The sequence below is a fragment of the Chinchilla lanigera genome, unplaced genomic scaffold (assembly GCF_000276665.1).
Source record: "Chinchilla lanigera isolate Chin_1 unplaced genomic scaffold, ChiLan1.0 scaffold00080, whole genome shotgun sequence".
Lineage (NCBI taxonomy): Eukaryota > Metazoa > Chordata > Mammalia > Rodentia > Chinchillidae > Chinchilla > Chinchilla lanigera.
In genome coordinates, this window is record NW_004955481.1 from 7,027,641 (window position 1) to 7,042,809 (window position 15,169).

General features: G+C 40.5%; 2 protein-coding genes across 2 annotated transcripts in view; one reads left to right on the forward strand and one right to left on the reverse strand.

The window, feature by feature from the left end:
- The window catches only part of Atad5 (ATPase family, AAA domain containing 5), a 44,986-nt gene extending 41,513 nt beyond the window's left edge, over positions 1-3,473 (forward strand). The window contains exons 20-23 of the mRNA XM_005402808.2: positions 822-1,000; positions 1,493-2,355; positions 2,757-2,915; positions 3,024-3,473. Of these exons, the coding sequence (XP_005402865.1) occupies positions 822-1,000; positions 1,493-2,355; positions 2,757-2,915; positions 3,024-3,102 (1,280 nt within the window). The 3' untranslated portion in view covers positions 3,103-3,473. The remainder of the gene's footprint in view (positions 1-821; positions 1,001-1,492; positions 2,356-2,756; positions 2,916-3,023) is intronic.
- A 3,450-nt stretch (positions 3,474-6,923) lies between these two features.
- On the reverse strand, positions 6,924-15,013 carry Tefm (transcription elongation factor, mitochondrial; the record flags this gene model as incomplete). Its single annotated transcript, XM_013503463.1, has 5 exons — positions 14,891-15,013; positions 14,513-14,742; positions 11,966-12,417; positions 9,118-9,267; positions 6,924-7,418 (listed from the first exon to the last, which is right to left on the reverse strand). Coding segments are annotated over exons 2-5 (1,149 nt in total), but the record flags the coding sequence as incomplete, so codon positions are not given.
- Positions 15,014-15,169: the final 156 nt, after the last annotated feature.

Consider the following 15,169-nt stretch of genomic DNA (forward strand, 5'->3'; position numbering starts at 1 on the left):
TACATGGTGGGTCTTTTATGTGTGCTATTAGTTTTTATTTTCAGTACTGGGGATTTGAACCCAGGGCTTTTGCATTGAGCTCTGCTCTCCCTTTTTTACTTTTGTTTTTGGTTTTTTTTTTTGGTATTGGGAATTGAACTCACGACCTCATGCTTTCCAGGCAGCTGCTATGCCACTGAGCTATATCCCCAGCCCCTCCCTTTTTCACTTTTGAAACAGGGTCTTAGTAAGTCACTAAATTGTCCTTAGTAAGGGCAATTGGGCTGGAACTTACAATCTTCCTACCTCAGTTTTCCAGGGTGCTGGGATTACAGGTGTGCACCACCATGCCCAGCTGTATTTCACTCTGTATTTCTGTGATGACCAGAGAAAATGTAGATCTTTGCACAGGGGTCAGGGTCTCACTATGTAGTTCAGGCTGCTCTTGAACTCAGTATGTAGCCCAGGTTGGCCTTGATCTTCCTGTGATCCTCCTGCCTTGATCTCCTGAATGCTAGGATTACAAGTGTGTGCCACCACACCTGGCTGCATCTTTTTTATTTTATTTTTTCAGCTAGTGCTCTTTCTTCTATAACTTGCCTGTTCTGTCCTTGCCTTTTTTTCTTGCCATTGTTTTGGGAGCCCCCCACCCCATTACTACTCTTAGCTTAGGTATTATTACAAAAAATGTTTATATTGTACTCTTAGCAAACTCCATACATAAGGGAAGACAAAATTGGGGTATACATCCAAAAAGTGCAAAAGATCTTGTACTTATGATAACTGCTTGATACACTTTGTTCAGAATATGTATAGCTAGAAGTTTTTTATTAATTTTGTAGGACGAAGTAGCCAGAATGTATTAGTTTGCACTGAACAAGGCCCTGATTCCAAAAGTAACACTAAAAGTACTAAGAAGAATCGGATAGTCCTTCCCAAATGTGACACTGGCTGTGCTGAGACCTTCTTTGGACTCAAGAACATTTTTTCCCCATCTGAAGACTTATTTTCATTTTTAAAGGTATTTTCAATATCTACTTGAAAAGTTGAATTTGTATTTCTTTTTATCTTCTCAACATTTATGCTTTGAATCTTAAATTTAACTTAAATGTGCTTATAATATTTATAGGCCTTAGATTTCCAATTTTAACACATTCTACCACTTTGACTAATAGCATTGCATAGACATTGTTCTAAATGCATATTATAGGGTTTAGAATAGACTCGACTCCTTTTAGATCAAAACACACTTTCAGGCTTTTAAATAAATGACCTAATTACTGCATTGCAGTATATACTATATTTATATTGGAGTATATACTACAGTATTTAGTTCTCCAAATTAGCAGTATAAATTTAGCTTTGAGAATCAGTACCATTTTAATATTTTATTTGTAGGATAATAAAATTATAAGGGTAGTCACTCAGAATAGGGACAGTATTATATTCATATGGATAGAAAAGGGCTCAGATCATGTACTGTTATAACATTCCCTTAAAATTTGCATTTCAGCACAAAATCACAACGAAGGACGAATGGCATAAATTCATCCAGCTTCTTACAGAATTCCACGTGCAGAATATAGATTTTTTATATAGTAATCTTGAGTTCATCCTACCATTACCGGTTGATGCCATTCCAGAAATAAGAAACCTTCGTGGCTCATCTGTCACCGTGGATGCCAGTGCAGCAACAGGAAGTAGGAAATGCCTTGTCAGGAAATGCTCTGAAGGAGAGCAGCCGTTGAAAAAGTCACAGAAAAGAAAACATAAGAAAAAGATGGTGATCCTAGACGATAGTGACTTATTTGACACTGGATTGGACTTCTCAGACGAATTTATTAACCTGTCCCATGTGTCTTCCTCAGATTTAGAAGAAAGCAAAGCCAGAGGCAAAGAAAACAATCCAGAGACAAAGAGTCCAAACCAGTATTCAGAGTGTGACATTGAATCGATTCCTTGTCCTCCTAAAACACCGGCAGAAAAACAGTGCTCTGTCCTTCTTTCTCATTGTTTAAGTTCTCTCACTGAGTTCATGGACAACATGTCCTTCTTAGATGCCTTCTTAACAGATACAAGGGAACAGAAAGAACCTGGTAAAAATGACTTCTGCTGGACAAGTGGAAAGGTTCAAAGTGGACTTTGTGATGAGTTTAGTGTGGAGAGTGGTGATGGGTGGACTTCTCAAGGCTCTGCGGAATTAAAGGCAGCTGTGCAAGCGTTCAGCTTTACTAAATGTTCTTCTGCTATTTCAAAAGCGCTGGGATCTTTGAATTCTTGCAAGAAATTAGGAAGAGATCCAACCAACGAGCTTACTTTTTATGTTTCACAAAAACATTATAATGTGTGCTTTAGCCAGTCACCAGCTAATTTGGAGTAAGTCTTGCATTTTTTAATTTTATTTTTATTTTTCAGTAATAAATGACAAAGGGGAAATTATTAGTTTCTTATTAACTTTAAAATTCTGGGCTATTGGTCATGGTAAGCACTAAAATTAATAATGTACGTTCTAATGCGTTAAGGAAACCAACCTGATTACTAAAAAGATTACAGTGGGCTAGATTTAGGAAGCACTTGAATAAGAGGTTTGGACTTGCCTTGACAAATAGCAGGTAGCCAGTAAGTTTTTTCAGTATGGAAGTATGTCATGTGTTGATTGGATATTAATCTAAGTGTTGTCCAGTCTAGACCACAGGCAGGCAAACTAGATGTTTGAGATTATTATATTTTTATGAGGCACTTAAAATAAAAATTAACGCATTACTTTTAATTTACAGCAATGCTTGGAAGAGGATAGCAGTGGTTAAAAGTGTATTTTCTAGTCGATCTCTACTGAGCGTAGGTAACAGACAAGCCAGTGTGACTGAGTACCTGCCAACTCTTCGACACATCTGCAGGACTGAGAAGCTAAAAGAACAAGAAAAATGTAAAAGAAGGTAAAGGCTGTAAGAAACAGAACACATTTTATCCAACTTTGTCAAGCTTAATAAATACTCTCTTCAGATCAAAATACTAAATTCTGTTTTCCGCTGTGATTTTGACAGGTTCCTGCACTATTTTGAAGGAATTCATCTGGACATTCCAAAAGAGACTGTGAATAGTTTGGCAGCTGACTTCCCTTAATACTGTGCATTAACTATGCCTTGTACAAATTATGTGGTGCTTAAGATACATTGTGTATAATGTTGATTTTCATGGAAGTGTTCATTTTTGTTAATGTACATTTAAAACAGACTATTTGTATTTTTTATTGCAGATATTTAAAATGAAAAAATTTGAATTATAAATTGTATATATGATGGTGGCAGTTTTTCCTGAATTTTTTATATTATATAATTTTGCTTTGTTGGTATTTTTGGTACATGAATGAATTGTGTCTAGAATGTAGAGTTAACTAAGATATTTCTAAATATACAGTGCTAAACTAATGCTATATTTTTTCCCTTTTCTATTACCCTTTACCCACACCTCTCCAAATACAGTTCTCTCAGACTGAAAATACAAAGCACATAGATGGTGATCTTTTTAAAATGAGTTTACACAATATAAAATTTTTTTTAAAAAGTTACATATGCAATGCTTAAGAAAACTTCCCAGCATATTTACCACTGAATCAACATTCTGAATGTTTTCATAAATCATTTTTAGCACCCCTACATAGGTGATACCTTGAATATTCTGCCAACTCAAATCACTTGCTTCATAAATTTTTCTTGTTTTTTTATAACTATGTTTTATTTCACACTGATATTACTGGCATTAATATATCCATTTTGGACAAGCTGCTGTTCATTAAAACTGTTACAAAAGAGGATTCTCCCATAGGGTTTCTTTTTTTTCTTTTTGTCTTTTTTTAGACCGGGTCTTGCTATGCAGTTGGGGCTGGCCTTGAGCTCACTTTGTAGCCCAGGCTGATCTTGAACTTGCAATGATCCTCAGCCTCCTGATCCACCTGTCTCAGCCTCCCAAGTGCTGGGATTACAGGTGTGCGCCACCACGCCCAGTGGATTTCTACATTCTAACCATCTCCCAGTACGGTTGTTTTCATTTTCTCACGGTGCTGAGGATTGAACCCAGAGCTCTGGACATGTGAGGCAAGCTTTGCGCCGCTGAGTTATAGCCCAGGCCCTGCTTTTGTTTTTGAGACAGGCTTGCTGTTACCCAGGCTGGTCCAGGCCCGTGGGCTCACACAGTCCTGCTCAGCCTCCCAAGTAACTGGGATTACAGATGTATCTTGCCACACCCAGGAAGGTCATGTTTTTCAGGGAAAAAAAGTATATATTGTTATTCTGGTAACAAGATCTTAAAATATCACATTTCACTTAAAAGTCATTTTGTAATCAGATAATCAGGTTTAAAATCACTGTATTTGAAATGGCTGTATTATATAATAACTTAATATTTCAGGTACATTATCTGCTGAATTGTGTTTTAACTGAAAAGGATCCTGATTTTGTAGTTTTTTAAAATATAGATGCAAACCTGTTCTTAAATGTCTGTAGAGATGTTTTTACCTCTTACTTGTTCAACCTACTTTTTCTTGTGTCGATTAGTATATTGCTGTAATTAAAGCTTGAAGCTAAAGCCGATTTATGCAGTATTAGAGGTAATCGTCATGGTAAATATGTACGCTGTGCAGACTTGGATATAGGCTGTATCTTACAGATTTTGTTCCTATACAGAAGAGAGAACAATGTCTTCTGCAGCTTTTTTAAAGTGTACTTATCTGTTTTCTTACTGACTTCATCCTGTAGGCCCTCCCCAATTAACTAGGTGTTTTATTATTAAGAAATGACAATTCTCAGCAAAAGTAAAATAACACCATGGAACTGTATTCAAGTGATTACACATCAAGAAACAAGCCAAGTGTGGTGATACACACTTGTAATCCCAGCTCCTTGGGAGGTTGAAGCAGGTAGATCACAAGTTCAAAGTCAGCCTGGGTAACTCAGGGAGACCATCTCAAAATAAAAAGAAAAAAAGAGCTGAGGATATACATAGCTCAGTGCTCCCCAGTACAGAAAAAGGTTTTTTTGTTTTTTGTTTTTTAATCAAGAAATAATGGGCTGGGGATATAGCTCAGTGGCACAACTGCCTGCCTGGCAAACGCAAGGTCATGAGTTTGATTCCCCTTACCAAAAAAAAAAAAAAATCCAAAGAAATAATAGAAATAATGAGGGTATTTTTCTCCTTAATAGGATCTGATTGGTCTTTTCAGGTTTACTATACTTTGGGGATGCTTTGTTTTGTGGTACTGGGCATTTTAAAAAGGGGTGAGGAGGCCAGGCTTGGTAGTTTACGCCTGTAATCCCAGTCTCAGGGAGCTGACACAGGATCGCAGTGAGGTTAAGGCCAGCCTGAACTATATAATGAGACCCTGTCTCAAAAAAAAGCAAAAAAGAAACAAATTTTGATGCCTTATCAGTATTTTGCACCTTATATGATGTTTAAAATTGGGGCTGGGGGTTTAGCTCAGCGGCACAGCGCCTGCCCGGCAAGTGCAAGGTCGTGAGTTTGATTCCTGGTACCGGAAAAAAACAAACAAACAAAAAATAAATAAATAAAACTGATGCATTCTCTTTTACAGGTATTTCAGGAAATATGTGGGAGGCAAATGGCATGTTTTGGGCACGAACTGGATAGCTGGTGAAGTTGTTTGCCAAAGTAAACAAGAACAACAAAGTGCTAGTTTGAAGGGAAAGAGAATAATTTCCTTTTAGACTTGTATAGTGTGAGGCATCTACTTTTCCAAAATAGAGATGTGTAAATACATAGCACGCATGTGGTGCAGGCTTAATGTGCACGGCTTCCTGCTGTATATACTTCTGGTTATTTCAATTTTTCTTCTTCCCAAAAAGCATATTTGACTTTTGGATTAAGGGAAGATTTAATACCCTGGCATCAAAGAGATTGGTTCAGTACAAGAGATATAATGCCCTGAACTACGGCAGACATAATGGAAAATTGAGAGAGGGGTGTGAAAAAGAAATCACATGAAACACTTAGCAAAAGACAGTCTGTCAAAAGCCTATCAAAGTGAGAACGTGAATCTACTAGACCAAGTTTGTTCTGGGGGAAATGTGTCTGAGCTAATGAAAACTGCCTCGCCACACACATCCTACCTGGAAAATAAGAGGCATCTACAAGCTGTGTTACCAGTTGTCTGTAACTTTATTCTCATAAACACCACCCAGAAAAAAAATCTTTATTCCCTGTTCTAACAATATGAGAATAATGCAGATCTTTTGTACAGATATTTTTTTGTTTGTTTTTTTAAGAATAGGAAATTTATTGGGGAAAAAGGAATGGGAGTAGAAACAGCTCCTGAGAGACAGGAGGGGTCCTGAATGGGCTGCCGATATTTGCTTTGAAAGGGAACAACTTTGTTTCTTATTTTGGTAGTTTCGGGCAGTCCTTACTATTTAACACTTAAAACCAAAAGGCATAGAATCTTAAAATATTTATTGATTTGGTCTTGTATTATTGTGGATACTAAAGGAGCAACTTTGTTTCTTATTTTGGTAGTTTCGGGCAGTCCGTACTATTTAACACTTAAAACCAAAAGGCATAGAATCTTAAAATATTTATTGATTTGGTCTTGTATTATTGTGGATACTATTTCTCAGCCAAGTCTAACTTAAAAAATCTAGCTGGGAATATAGATCAGTGGCACAAGCACCTGCCTGGTCCTGAGTTTGATTGCCGGTACCAAAAAAAAAAAAAAATTAAAATGTACTAAAAAATGTGTTTTCTTCTCCTTTAAAATGGGTGTTCAGAACAGCTGGTTTTACAATTTTAGTTTATAAACATAACATTAGAGGAATTACATTAACTCAGGATTGTAAGGCCCAGTGTCAAAAAGTACTTTTTTGTGTGTCTTTTTGAGACAGGGTCTCGCTGTGCAGCTCAGGCTGGCCTTGAGCTCACTTTGTAGCCCAGGCTGGTCTCGAACTCAACGATCCTCCTGCCTCAGCCTCCCGAGTGCTGGAATTACAGGCGTGTGCCACCACGCCTGGCTCAAAAACTACTAACTCATAGAAAGCAACAGCTTGTAACAATGAATCATACAACTCTTCTATTCGGTATGAGTTAGATAAAAATCTGTCTCTGTAGTGCACCACTTTATCCTTCGGGAAAGACACTCGAGGCTCGGCCTTCAGTACAGAGTCAGATATGAACTGCTGGACTAGTTCTTTTCCACTCGTCCGAGAGTCACCGATCATCAGCTCAAAGTGCTTCCCCACTGCATTTCGACTTATGCTCAGTACGTGGTGCTGGCCATCCTGCGCAAAAGTTTTATTTAGCAAGGCATACAGCATGGCTTCTGTGATATGAAAATGTAACAGAATGGGGAACAGAGTTGAGTTCTGAATCGGAAGTGCTGTCTTTTCCAGAACATAGAAGTCTGCTTTTGGCATCTTTGAAATGACTGAAGAAATCTTAAAAAAAAAAAAAAAAAAAAGGAAGAAAAGACACAGTAAGTAAGCAGAAATTATGTAGTTTTATGTTTAGAGCCTCTTTCTGTCCTGTTTCTATTTTAAAATATTTAGGTACTGTTTATTTCATTTATTGCTGTTGACAACTTTGAAATAATTGAGCATTTTTTTATGGACAGCTAAGTTCGGGCATGATTATCAGAAACAAGCTGAGCTAAAATAAGCTGTTGGACCGAGGATATAGCTCAGTGGCACAGCACCTGCCTGGCAAGTGTGAGGTTGCGAGTTTCATTCCTGGTACTAAAAAAATAAAATAAGCTGTTATGTCCTAAGTACCATACCAGTTTCATCTGTTAAATAGGCTTCATAATTTTTTTCTTGGTTTTTTGAGACTGAGTCTATGTAGTTCAGGCTGGCCTTAAACTAGCAGTAATCCTCCTGCCTCAGCCTCCAGAGTTCTGGGAATACAGACTTGAGCCACCATGCCCAGCTTTTTTAGAAATAGACTCTTGTTATGTTGTTCAGGCTGGTGTTGAACTCACTACATAGCCTAGCCTAGCTTTGAACTCACAGCGATTCTCATGCCTCAGCTTCCTGAGTGCTATGATTACAGGCATGTGCCACCATCCCTAGCTCCAAGGTTCACAATTCTTAAATATCTATATTAGCTTTAAGATCAGACAATTTAAAATTGTTTTATTAACCATTTAAAATTTTCTAGGGTAGCTGGGTATGGTGGTCCATGTCTATAATCCCAGTGCTCTGGGCGGCTGAAGCAGGAGGATGGCAAGTTTGAACAATTTAATGACTCAGTGACACCCTCTCTCAAAATGAAAAAGAAAAAAATCTGAGGATGTAGGTCAATGACAAGGCCCTGGGTTCAGAGGACAGCACTAGCTTGGTGTGGTGGTACACTCTATAATCCCAGCACTCAGGAGGCTGAGACGGGAGAATAGCTATGAGTTTGAGGTCAGCCTGGGTTACAAAGTGAGTTCAAGGCTAGCCTGCACTGCAGAGTGAGACCCTACCTCAAAAGACCAAAAACAAACAAGAACACAGTATTGCAATAATAATTAATTCATTCTAGGGTAGAGCAGAGGGACAGTTAATCAGTTAATTAACAGTTGAACAGTTAATCAAGAGCCAGGCATGGTCGTATATGCCTACAGTCCCAGCTATTCAGGAGGCTGAGATAGCAGATTACGAGTTGAAGGTAGCCTGGGCAACTTAAGACCCCTATCTCAAAAAAAAAAAAAAAACTAGCCAAAAATCGAATCAATCATTTCTGTAAATAAATAGTTATAGATGCTTGGCTGAACAACAGTTTTCCTATGTCAAGTCAGGATGATAATTTATCATCTGCCCATTTCACAAGATTTTGAAGACCTAAATGAGACAAGTGATAACATTTTAAAAATAAGCTTTATAACATACCACTGATTTTTTTCAACTTTTTTTTTGTACTGGAAATCGAACTCAGGACATTGCACTTGCCAGGCAGGCGCTTGTGCTGCTGAGCTAGATCCCCAGCCTCAACATCTTGGACTAATTAAAAAAGGTGACAAAAGCAATACCAGTGGGTAATAACTACCAAAAGAAAATCCATCCTTACTAATTTTATTACCTTTCTTTAGGGCCTAGAAAGTTAAACTGCAGAAGAAGCTATTCAAGTAACAGGAATTTAGAGGTGCAGCTGCCTTACCTCTTCTAAATAAACTGATGATGGGTGCGTTTTACTCCTTAACATCCAGCAGTCATTGTGCTGCCAGTCCAGCACCTCCAGTGTACGATCGAGGTGAGCCCATGCAATTCTTCGAGTGCCAAACACAACAGACACGATACTGTTCGCTGCCTAAAGAGAAAGGGCTGGTTTAATTACAAATGTAAAGGTTTTAACACGTACAAAACGTACTCTACAAGCTCAGAATGCCTAATTGGCTTTTTGTTTGTTTCGTTTTGTTTTCTATGAATGAAGTTATTAAGCCAGCATTCTGTGTTCTAATGCTTCTTGTTGGCAGCTGCCACCTGCAATACAAAATTTAGTTTATGAACTGAAAATTATTACTGTTGCCAGCATCTGTACAAGATACTGGAAACAAAGAGCATAAAAACAACATAAGAAATGTCACCGCCAAAAACACCCCCGGCATTTACAAAAAAAGAGAATGTCACCACACAACAGTTACTGTAGAGAAAAGTGATCTGGAAGTTTATCGGAAGATGAGGAGAATGAATAAAATGTTAACTAGGAAGTGATTTCACCCCGATTGCAGTTAGGGTGTTTGACACCTCGCCCCTAGGTGCTGGACAAAAGAACAGAGGGTAGTTGTAAAGTCGGTCAACTTACTTTATCCTGGGGGCTACAGGGAGCCACCGAAGCATGTAATTTTAGGGAATAGTGTAATATAAAATTTACGTTTTGGGAAAAAATCACTGACAGATGTGCAGAAGATGGACTGCAGTGGACTGATGAAAAGGGGTGGTTTGTGTTAGGTACTATTACAACAAACTATGAAAAACCAACCTGGTGGAAAAGGAAAAGAAAAAGGTCACACAGGCCAGTAGAAAGGGTACACTGTATAGGCTGGAGGAGGAGCTAGGATAACTACCATTTTCCGTCACTGGATGGCATAAGATACAGGATAGAGGCAAACTGGGAAGGCTGAGATGAGTTGTTTTTATTGTATTGAGTTTAGGTGCCAGAGACCTTCTTTTCGTTTTGTTTGTTTGTTGTCTTTTTGAGACAGGGTCTCGCCATGTAGTTCAGGCTGGCCTTGAGCTCACTTTGTAGCCCAGGCTGGTCCTGAACTCACACTGATCCTCCTGCCTCAGCCTCCCGAGCGCAGGGATTACAGCGCCACCATGCCCGGCACCAGAGGCCTTTCAAGAAGTGGACGTATGTATGGATTTAGCTCTGTGCCGAGTCTCAGCTGGATACAGGGTACAATATCATCTCATTCCCACACGGTTTGCTGACAGACACAACAGGTACAGGAGCAGATCAGAAGGAACACTTCATACTTCTGTAGCCATCACCCTTTCTGGTTAATAAATCACTGGATAAACACAGCAAAGGCAGAATAGTTTGAACACTCAGACATCTACACAAGAGGCATTTTCTATTGGTTCTCTAGCACAGGGCTCTCAAACTTTGGTGCATAAGCATTGCTAAACCACACTGCACAAAGCACTTCCTTGGACAAATTTTAAAAAAGATTTTGTTGCACAATTTTCTTCACACAAACTAACTTTACTTTCGCCAAGCCAAGCACAGGGGCACATGCCTGTAATTCCAGCACTTGGGAAGCTAAGGCAGGAGGACTGCAGTAGGTTCAAGACCAGCCTGAACTATACAGCAAGACTGTCTCAAAAAAAAAAGTTTCCTAAATAAGATACAACCCACTATAATCTGAGTATATACAGCTTTAGCCATGAATTTGGATTAAAGTCCTCTCTGAAAAATGTGGATGAAATATGTTCCAGATCAACTTCAGTAAAAGGTCCATCCTGAGTATTCTGCAAGTCTTTTAAAAGTATATGCAGTATTCTGTGTATATGCTGTAGTTTTCCTCCCCCTGGGAAGGTCCATAGCTTTCATCAAATTTTCAAAGAAGTCTCCATATTCCTCTCAAAACAGAACCACCGTCCCCCCATAAAAAAAATGCTTATTATGGGGTAAGAGGATTATTTTATCAAGCAATGTTACATAGGACTTAAGTTCCTCCAAAATTTAATGTTAGTGTCAAGTAATTTGCTTTTTGTCTTTTTGAGACAGGGTCTTACTATGCAGTTCAGGCTGCCCTTGAACTCACAACGATCCTCCCGCCTCAGCCTCCCAAGAGCTGGGATTACAGGTGTGTGCCACCATGCCCAGCTCACTGTGTCAAGTAATATGAATACTTAGTTTTACAGGTTATACTGAAAAAGATTTGGGGGTGTGGGGAGGATAGGATCTTGCCATGTAGCCCAGGCTGGCCTTGAATACATAGTGATCCTCCTGCCTCAGCCTCCCCAGGGCTGGGATCACAAGCACATGACACCATGTCCAACTACAATTTGCTTTAGATTACTTGTTAAAGGAGGTATAGGGAGCAGAAAATAATTTTAAATCCTGCAATAAATACTGGTATAATGTTCTAGAGTCACTGCTTGGTTATAATCTATTTATGCATCTTAATTTCTCGTTATAGCTGGGTATCTCTACAACAGTCCTCTTAAATATATCTTACATATACCTACTTCTTGACATCAGCTGTTTTTCTATAATGCTCTCCTCTTCCAGCCAGCCTAATTTTTTCTCATTCTAGAAACTTAACAGTAGTAGCTAGTTTTCCCTCCTTTCAATTGCCAATTTACTGTTTGTACACCTTACTATGTGTTATAATCATACTTCACCAGTCAGCTATTTATACAAGTATGTACAGATGCACCAACTAACCCTGAAGAACCCCGTATTAGTTAACACCCCGGCCGAGTGTCCAGTATGGTGGCACTGTACACTTCTCCATCCGTACACACATCAAGCGCTGTGACAGACACTAAGCGCATACCTTCAGTCTCTCTCTTGCTATGTTTGGTTTGATGAGGTTTCTCAACTGCCGGTTTTCTGGGAACTTTTTTTTCTTCTCAGTCTCTGGACAAAGAATTGAGTGACAAACTCGAACAATAGTTTTATACTGGAACAAGGGCACATTCATCAAACTCTCCAAATTCTGAAATGGCCCGAACTTTTCTCTGTGCTCTATAATATTGATGGACTTTCTTCCACGAAGCAATTTGAAAGCTTCAAGTTCTTTATTAGATGCTGTATTCAACACACGCAGGATGGAAGCCTGCTCTTCTGAAGAGAAGACCTTACTAAGTGCATTTCCAGAATCCTTTACATTTTCATCAGAACTGCTAATAATTCTCTCGGGTTCAGTGGATTTTTTCCGACAGCAGAAATTATGTAGATCTTGGAATAGGGATGACATCAGTGGAGCTGGTAAGCCTCTCCACCTTCCTACAAGGAAAATTTATCAGAAAGTAAGTTGGGATGTCCTACTGCCCTTTAGCGTTAGTTGCAGGGTTGGCCAGATCCTTTCCAAAGTCCCTATAGATTTTCCTATAATTTAAGTTGGGTCATGTTTAATTAACTTTTTTTATTTTTTATTTTTTTTGGTACCGGGAATCAAACTTGAGACCTTGCACTTACCAGGCAGGAGGTTATACTTAGAACTATATTGTAGTTACCCATACACAGTTTTTATTTTTTTATTTTTATTTTTATTTTTTTGGTTTCGGTTTTTTTCCGGTACCGGGAATTGAACTCATGACATCACGCTTGCCAGGCAGGTGCTGTGCCGCTGAGCTAAATCCCCAACCCACAGTTTTTAAAAACTTGGCTTTTTGTTATTTGTAAGTCACAAGAGATGTCTTCTCAGTCTTTTTGTCTTTTTGAGACAGGGTTTCACTATGAAGTTCAGGCTGGCCTTGAACTCATTGTGTAGCCCAGGCTGGCCTAAATTTAAAGCAATCCTCCTGTGAGTGATGGGATTACAGGTGTGCACCATGTCTTTCAGTCTTATGGATCAGTCCAAAGTTTTACTACTGCCGGGCATGGTGGTGCATGCCTATAATCCCAGCACTCGGGAAGCTGAGGCAGGAGGATATCCATGAGTTGAAGGCAGCCTGGACTACATAGTGAGTTCAAGACCAGCCTGAACAACACAGCGAGATACTGTCTCTAAAAAAGGTTGTAGTTAGCCAGGCATGGTGGTACACGCCCCTGATCCTAGCCCTCGGGAGGCTGAGGCAGGAGGATCACAGTGAATTCAAGGCCAATCTGAACTGCATAGCAAGACCCTGTCTCAAAAAAAAAGAAAAAAATTAAAGAGTTGGGACTATAGGTCAGTATAGAGTCCTTATCTAGCATATATGAGGCCCTAAGAACATGACTTCAACTGCTTAACGTTGTCAGCATTTGTAACAGGAGATCATTTTGTAACTGCTATTTAAAATTTACTGTCAGAGCCAGGCATGGTAGTGCATGCCTGTAATCCCAGCACTTGGGAGGCTGAGGCAGGAGGATTGTTTTGAGTTTGAGACCAGCCTGGGCTACAAAGTGAGCTTAAGGCCAGCCTGAACTGCATAGCAAGATCCTGTCTAAAAAAGACAAAAAAATAAAATAAAATTTACTGTCATTTTCACTAGTTTCTCATCCAGTGAACTACAGAAAATTAAATTTAATGCATTTATAAGAAATGTTTAGCCAGGCGTGGTAGCTCATGCCTGTAACCCCAGCACTGGGGAGGCTGAGGTAGGAGGATCGTTGTGAGTTCGAAGCCAGCCTGGGCTACAAAATGAGCTCAAGGCCAGCCTGAACTGCGAGACCCTGACTCAAAAAGACAAAAAAGACGAAAAACAAAAGTTTTACATAGCGCCTGAAGTTTTAGCGAAGTAGCATATTTACAGGAGGTTTTATTTCCTACCATACACTTTTTTTTGGGGGGAGGGGTCTTTTTGAGACAGGGTCTCGCTATGCAGTTCAGGCTGGCCTTGAGCTCACTTTGTAGCTCAGGCTGGTCTCGAACTCTCAAAGATCCTCCTGCCTCAGCCTCCTGAGTGCTGAGATTACAGGCGTGCGCCACCACTTGCCCGGCCCTACTGTACACTTTTCAAGATCTGTACCACGCCAGTGTTTTGTTTGTTTGGTTTTGGTTTTTGCAGTCCTGGAGCCCGAATCTAGGACCCCGAGAACGCCAGGCAAGCGCCCTATCTCTGCCCCACATCTCCAGTTCCCAAGACTAACTTTTTGCAAGCAGAATAAACACCGCATAGTAAGGAACTCTGCAAAACCAGTGCAAAGTCACTCTGACATCACAACAAAGAAAAATAATGTCGCCAGAGGTAACCAAGCTGTCGTCAGCATCTGAATCTTGCTCCTGCCGCCCACTCCAGGGAAAACGCGCGCAGAACCCAGCCCAGGGACGCACAGACTGAGGCTCCGGGACCAGATCTGCTGTCACCTCCGCTAAAACTCCAAGTGGGCGATCAAGATATGAGACATGAGTAAAGAAATAGTCCGGGATCGGGGGGTAATGGCATGGGAAATTAACCTTCTACTCCAAGGACTCTAGCTCTCGCCTTCAGGAAATACGAGACACTCATCTTCCAAGTCCTAGCAGCAGGCTCCCACGGCGCAGTCCTCCCCCACCGACTTCCGGTTCCTGTGTGCTCCGCCCCGAAGCGCGCGGCCTGTGCTGTGCAGAAAGGTTCCGGCTGAGCGGAGGCTCCCGGGGGGATCGCAAGCCGAGCCCTTGGGTGCCCGGCAGACTCGCTCCGCTGCCTCTAGAAAACGTAGGAAACGTTGGAAACGTTGGAAACTTTCTAGTCCCGCCCTGCCCTTTACAGTGGCTGCGCCGAATCTTCCGAAACGAAACGCCTTGGCTGGCTTTTGTCTGTAGTTCCTGTGGACTACAGACGTGGGAGGCTACCTGGGTTTCTTCCGGCTGCTTAGATGAGTGGTTCCTGCGGGGACCCGAGTGTGGTGGGGGAGCCGAGGCAGGTACACGACGATGCCCCCGGGTACAGTGGAACAATTCGATGAGATGCGAAGTGTTTCAGAAGCTCAGCGAGGAAAATAGAGCAGGCGTGAGAGCCCGGCATGGGTGACGCACTCCTGTAAACCCAGCGTTGGGCAGGCTGAGGCAGGAGGATCGCTGCCAGTGCGAGGTCAACCTAAACTACATAGTGAGACAGGCTCAAAAGGTGGC